At 44.4% G+C, this 6,459-nt stretch overlaps 1 protein-coding gene across 1 annotated transcript in view; it reads left to right on the top strand.

Annotated features, from left to right (window-relative positions):
• Tbck (TBC1 domain containing kinase) overlaps positions 1-2,140 on the top strand; it is a 161,045-nt gene extending 158,905 nt beyond the window's left edge. Inside the window, exon 26 of the mRNA XM_010641550.3 lies at positions 1,157-2,140. Coding sequence (XP_010639852.1) covers positions 1,157-1,267 — 111 coding nt within the window. The 3' untranslated portion in view covers positions 1,268-2,140. The remainder of the gene's footprint in view (positions 1-1,156) is intronic.
• The last annotated feature ends 4,319 nt before the right edge of the window (positions 2,141-6,459 follow it).

Genomic DNA, 6,459 nt, shown 5'->3' on the forward strand with positions numbered 1-6,459 from the left:
TTCATTACACAGTACCACTCCTCAAAAAAAGACAAATCCTCAGCCTAAATCGACCAGTCTATGGCAGTGGGGGGCCTTGAACTTATCCCAACTAAACCACTAAGCTAGTTCACACAAATCCTACAGTTTACATTCTGTCTTGAGACCGTACTACAGTAGCATGGAAAAGAGCAGGAGTCATTTCTCATGAAGGATCTGAGGTCAGGTTTCTGTAGTGTAATTGAAAAGAATTTGAGAACATAAATACCAAAAGAAAAGAAACAGGACACTGCCCAGGAAAGGAACAGACAGAACAGCCCACGGGCCAAACAAAAACTTCACTTCATATTTTCTCCCAGGGTGCCAGGCACTGAGAATAGAAAGAAATGCAAGAGCGCATGCTCCCGGATGTGTAAAGGAAGCCCTTACATAATTTAAATAAATTTGGTAAGGCCAAAGACTGAGGTTCACACAAGAAACTTGAAGGGCTGAGGAACAAGATCCCCAACAGAGACCTCCTCTTACAGAAAGGAAATACTTAGGAATATGAATAGAATCTAGGCAGTTTTGGGGGGCAGGAATTGGTGGGAAAGGGAGCGTGTTCCCCACAGAGGGTGACCTGCTCAAGACGGCTCAGCCCACCCTTGGGCAGGGTGAGGTACCGGGTTCACAGAGCAGGAGTCGGGAGAGGAATCAGGAGCCTCCAGGAGCCGTGTGGCTCAGCCCCTCAGATGCAGTCCAGGTTCATGGTCTCAGCGTGCTACTCGGAAGTTGACAGTAATGTCGGAGCATTTTCAAAACAGAGTTCAGATGGACTCTCACTGGCAGGTTCCAAAAAAAAAAAAAAAAAATAACAGCAGCAACCTTGGGGACAAACGCACACAGAGCACAGGGGTAGGAAGAATTTACTTCCATACACACTTTTAAACTGGATTTAAATTATTTGCCATCTATTTGTCCAAGAGAAAACCACCGAAAAGAACTAAAGAGACACATTTATCCTGTAGCATAAAGTTGTTTATCACCCAATAAGACTGATTTCATTTCTAACCAGATGAAGGACGTGTATACAAAAGTGACAGTAGAGGTCACGTTAAAAATTGTTTTATCTTTTCATAGCCTGCGGAAAACAGGCTGGGAAATCTGTGTATCCTTTTAACCCTGGCTCTTTCCCCAGTTCGCAGCTCATCTTGTGAAGATGAAATACCCTCGGGTCTGCATTCTGGACGGGGGTATCAACAAGATCAAGCCGACTGGTCTCCTCACCGTGCCGTCCCCGCAGATATGAAACACCGGGAGCCGGGTGCTCCGACACACAGCTGCGCCTCCCTGCGGTCACAGCCCACCAGACTGCCCAGGCATTTCCATCAGTCTCACGGCCCAAATGCACAGCACCAGGCAAGGAACGTGACTGTACGTGTGTTGCCTAAAGATCGTTCTTAACCATAAAACCTTATCATGCATTTTCACCACGCTGCCACACGAAGCCGGAGGGATTTGGCTGACAGGCAGACAGCACTACCAAGAGCTCCCACTGGCACTGCAGATCAGCCCTTTGCTGCACAAGAAAGACGGCCCTAACCAAGGGTCACAGGAGGGCCAGATGTGCGCTAGAAGGGCTTCCAACAAAAACAAACTGACCTATATCCCCTTAAGTAAGGGCTGCATTTGGTAAGCACACATGTGTATGTACGTATGTGTATGTGTGTCCACATGTGTGTGTTCAGCCCACTGCAGAAAGTTCACTCCCAGGAAAGTGAATTTCAGAAATGATATTTGGTAGGGTACGTTCACCTCCTGTCAGAGAAATCCAGTGCCGCAAAGATCACGTCAGTGTGTGCGCCAGAGGGCTGGACCATCATTCGCAGCCGGGTGCCCTCCTCCCTCATCACCGGATCGTCTCCTGGGTGAAGATGACTACTGTCACATCTGCAGTCCAGGAGGAAGGGCATGGGGCATGGAGGGAGGGAAAGAAAAAGTGGGGAAGACTAAGAAGGAAGGAAGAAGAGAGGCGTGTTCCTCCCTTACAGGCACAGAGCAGAGACAGTGCGCATCTCTTCTGCTCACACAGCATGGCCAGAACGCAGGCACTGCCACACCTAGCTGCGGGGAGCGGTGAGTCTCCGGCTGACGGCCAGCCCCAGCTCAAGGAAACTTGGGGAAGAAGAGAGTACATACTGAGGGACAGCCAGCCGCCTCTGCCATGTTATTTGAAAACTTAAGTATTGTTATTCATTGACTCTGAGACATCATAATTTTATATACCACAAAGAAAAATGCATCCAGATAAAGTATGACACACTGGCAATTATAAGATGTAATCTGATTTCAGAAATCTGGAAAAATACCCATCTCTTAATTATTGAAATACATCTTTTGACTTATCTTCAAATTTGCTTTAAATTCAAATGTTCCTTCGTCTATAACTTATTTTCATTTTCCAAGTGAAGAGTACCCCATCTGAACATTTCAGTAAAAGCCTCGGTTCAACTTTCTGGGCCATGGCTTTGTTGTTACCACTGTTTGTTTTGTTGAGTTTGTATTTTATCAAAATAGACTTGGAATACCATACCATAAAATTCACCTTTCTACTGTGTGTGATTGTGTGGTTTTTATAGTCACAAAGTTGTGCAGTTGTCATTACTACCTAATGCCCAAACATTTTCATCACCAAAAGTGCAATATTGTACCTTTAGGTTGTAATTTCCCACTGAACCTTCCTGGCTCTTTGAATTTTTATATGGAGTGCGGCAGGGATCCAGCCTCATTCTTACATGAGGCTATCCAGGTCCCAGGGTCTGTGATACTGTCTTTTATTCCATTCAATTCTGTTTGTTCGCTCTCCAACTAGATTTTGAATACCTACTGTGTAGACATTGCTACAGAATAGTGACCAGCCTCCAATCAGGATTTTTCATTTAATCTTTCTTAAAATTTGAGATATTTAAGCTTATTTCAAAACAGTGGGAATTTTAAACAAATTATTTCACTTCTCAGTAGTAACATGAACAAGCATACCATCAATGCCACATTTACATGTAGGCTTGATATTCTGTGGCAGGTGGTTCAGTAGTTGACCATAATTGCCAGCCCGTGGAGTAAAGCCATGTGACCCATGATCTTTGCAGTGTGCTGCTGACCCCTGCACCATCACTGTCAGCATCGTTCCTGGTATCTGCTGTCTCTTCTCTCTCTACCCCATGCACGTGTGCACACACGCACGCACACACACACACACACACACACGTCCTGCACAGTCGTGGCAGCTCTCCAGGCTTCTCTGCCCTCTGCAGGCTCCATGAGGAGCCTCAAGTCTGTCAGGGCATTGCATGCCATCTTCGCTCACAGCTGTGACCAGTCCACAGTCCTCCATTCACATTTGAGCCCATGTTGGCTCATGAGCTCCTCTATAACCAGAGCATGGTTTGTACTTCTTTTACCTTCATAGCCAACCACACCGGAGATGCTCACTTCATGCAAAATTGACCTCCAGGCATTATGGACTCTGTACAAGTGACAAAAAGTAACAGCGCATAGTAACTGTTCTCACCTGCTGGATTTTTCTGCCACTCGTGGTATATAAATAAGTTCCGTCTCCGTTCACTGAGTCCAGAAAGAACCGCTAACATTCTCCCCAGCTTAAAATGTGATAATTATAAATTGAAACAGGTGCTCTCCAGCACAGAGGCACATCACCTTTGTGGGCATCCTTTTCTAAAACAGTAATGCTAGATTTAAAAAATATTAAAAATGTCTAACACTGATCCGGGTTGAAAGGAAGGAATTCCTGGACGTCAGAGTGAAGAGGAACTGGCAGGCACGGCTGTCAGGCCGGTGGGACAGCAGGTGTGAGTACAGACAGAAAGAGCGGGTTTTACTTTGCATGCAGGGACACAAGACCAGTTTAGGCCTTTGGCGAGAGAGTGTGCATGGAGACTACTCTATGAAGAGATGGTCTCAAGAACTCTGTTCCGTGCAGGGAGCAGAAGTTCCCACCGGGCATATTTACACCGCAGAAGTAGGCAGGCATCCAAAACCAGGGTCTTACTCTTTTTTAAGCCAATCAATGACATTTAACAGCAAGGTACTGATTTCAACTACCCCAAGATTATATTATCTGTAGATTATAAACCATGAAACTAAAAATAATTTTTAAAGATCAGCCAATCCAAAATATCTTTGTTCAAAACAATAGGAAAAATGAAAGGATTTTGCATAGGTCATGGAGCTAGAAGAAGTCAGATCCAAAATTACAGTTCTGCTTTCCTGGTTCCTAGACTAGTTCTCTGTTTATTACACACAAATTAAAGGCCACCGGTTTCGGTCCACTACACACTTACTGCAGGGCAACTTAGGGTGAGTCCCTGTGTTGTGTGTGTGAACTACAAAACGAAGCACTGAAGATGAGGGATAAACTGGCTGCTGACCCTGTGACTGGGGAATGCCACTGTGTGTCACTTTTACAAGGTGGCTTACCTGCTCCTCGTCCTGTTTACACATTCAAAAGTAAAAATATCCAAAAAAGAAAGAGAATCGAATCTGCACTGGAGTGTTCCAGTCTGAGGAAAACGGCTGTCCCAGGAAGTCCTGCTGTGCATCAGGCAGCTCACTGCTTCCCTTCCAAGCAGGAGAGCACCAGGGAGAAAACCAGGCTGGCTCTGTCCAATAAGTCTGCAACACACAGAAGCCAGCCTTCCATCTTGCCCTTCTGTGTCTTCTCAGACACGCCCCAGGACTGGCAGGCTCTCTGTCCCTTTCCTGGTCGTGTGTGGACTGGAAGGTGCAGAAATAGTTTCTGGTCTGCTCATCATGAGAGAGAAGAAATAGCAGTCACCTTGGTCACTTGATAAATTAGTTTTATGCTCTGATATAAACTATCCTGATAGTTTCTTCCTGCCCAATTTCACATCTTTTCTAAAATTACCTTGGAGATCATTAAGCAATCCCTTGCAGCACACATTCATACCACGGACTCCACGCCACTCCTTAAGGATTGGAAGGTATGTGAGGGGCATGATTACAGGACGGAGGCCAAATGGCACAGAGGGGAGATTGCCAAGTGATGCACACCCAGGAAAGGAATCTGACTTTTGAAGCAGGTGGTGGGTATTTTCTTAATCTCTGTACTCACACATGATCGTTAGCTAAGTATGGCTACGTGACAGGACAAAACTAAACACTGTGCCCGGTGTGACCAGTTTCTCTCCTTACAGAGCCTGCTCCCTGTTTCCAAAGACCCCAGAAGCTCTCATACCAAAAGTGCACCCACCCATCCCCCAGCCTGGCCCTGCCAAGCTTTGCCTGGGGATGAAGGCCTTCCCTGAGTAGTGGTGGCACACACACCCATTTCCAGGCAGCAAAACGATACCACAAATACTGATTCAGCAGTGAAGGTGAGTTTGAGTTATTTACTGTCCCAGTTACATAGGCTGCTATGGGCTGATCAGTGGTCAGAAGTGTCCACATCGCTTTGAGCTACTCCAACTCCATGAAGTTACATCCTCCCAGCTAACTCGGCATTCATCTGTAACACAAGTTTTTGTGTCAACATGATTTAATGTCAGAAAGTCATTTTGATTTATGCCACCATCTGGAGACTAAATAGAGGCAGGGGAGGAGTGCTGTTCTGGTGGTAAAGAAATCTTAGCCTTCACCTGTTGTGCATTAAATTAGCTAACATGAACCCTAATTACCCAGGTAATAGAGGAGGGCTCATGCAGGTTTAACTATGCCTGCAGATATTTATCACTCGTTTTAAAAGACAAAAAAAAGTCGAAGTGCCTGTCGTGGCTGATAACTAACTAATACTGTACAAACCCAATGGATATATCCAAAATGTGTTTACTTGTAAATGAATGAAATAATTAAAAGGCTAAATCAACCCACTCTTTCCAATATAGTAAATACTGCACTTGTCAATTTAACATTAATCCTTTCCAGTAGTATAAAAACTATTTACAATTTCAGAGGTGATATACAGCTTACATAAACAAGGTCTGACACACTCGCACCACAAACAGTAGTGTTCTATAAATAACTGTGACGTTCATAAAATTGCCCCTTTTGATTAAGCAAAACAATATCAAAATTCATATTCAACTTAATCACCAGCCAAATTCTGTTAAATCAAAACATAAGCTAGGAAACAAAGTAGTTATTTCAATTATTTGGCCCTCTCGGTCTGTCCTGCCCAAGACAGTAATGGAAATGAGAGAGACAGAGAGAGACAGAAAAAGGAAAGGAGGGAGGGAGGGGGAAAAACGGAAAGATGACTGAAAGGAGGGAAGAGGAGGAGAAAGCGAGAAAAAGCTGTCAGGCATTTATCGAAAGCCTGACGGAAATTTCCTGTGAGTGCATTACTGGGTGTCACTTTATTTTACTGATGAGCTACAACAAAAAAGATGGGTTTTTTATCGAAATAAAATGCTAAATCTATCCATCTGGTACGAATTGTTGTTTTTTTTTTTTTTTTTTTAAGAG

The sequence above is a fragment of the Fukomys damarensis genome, unplaced genomic scaffold (genome assembly GCF_012274545.1).
Source record: "Fukomys damarensis isolate Sample0158 unplaced genomic scaffold, DMR_v1.0_HiC HiC_scaffold_25, whole genome shotgun sequence".
Taxonomy (NCBI): Eukaryota; Metazoa; Chordata; class Mammalia; order Rodentia; family Bathyergidae; genus Fukomys; species Fukomys damarensis.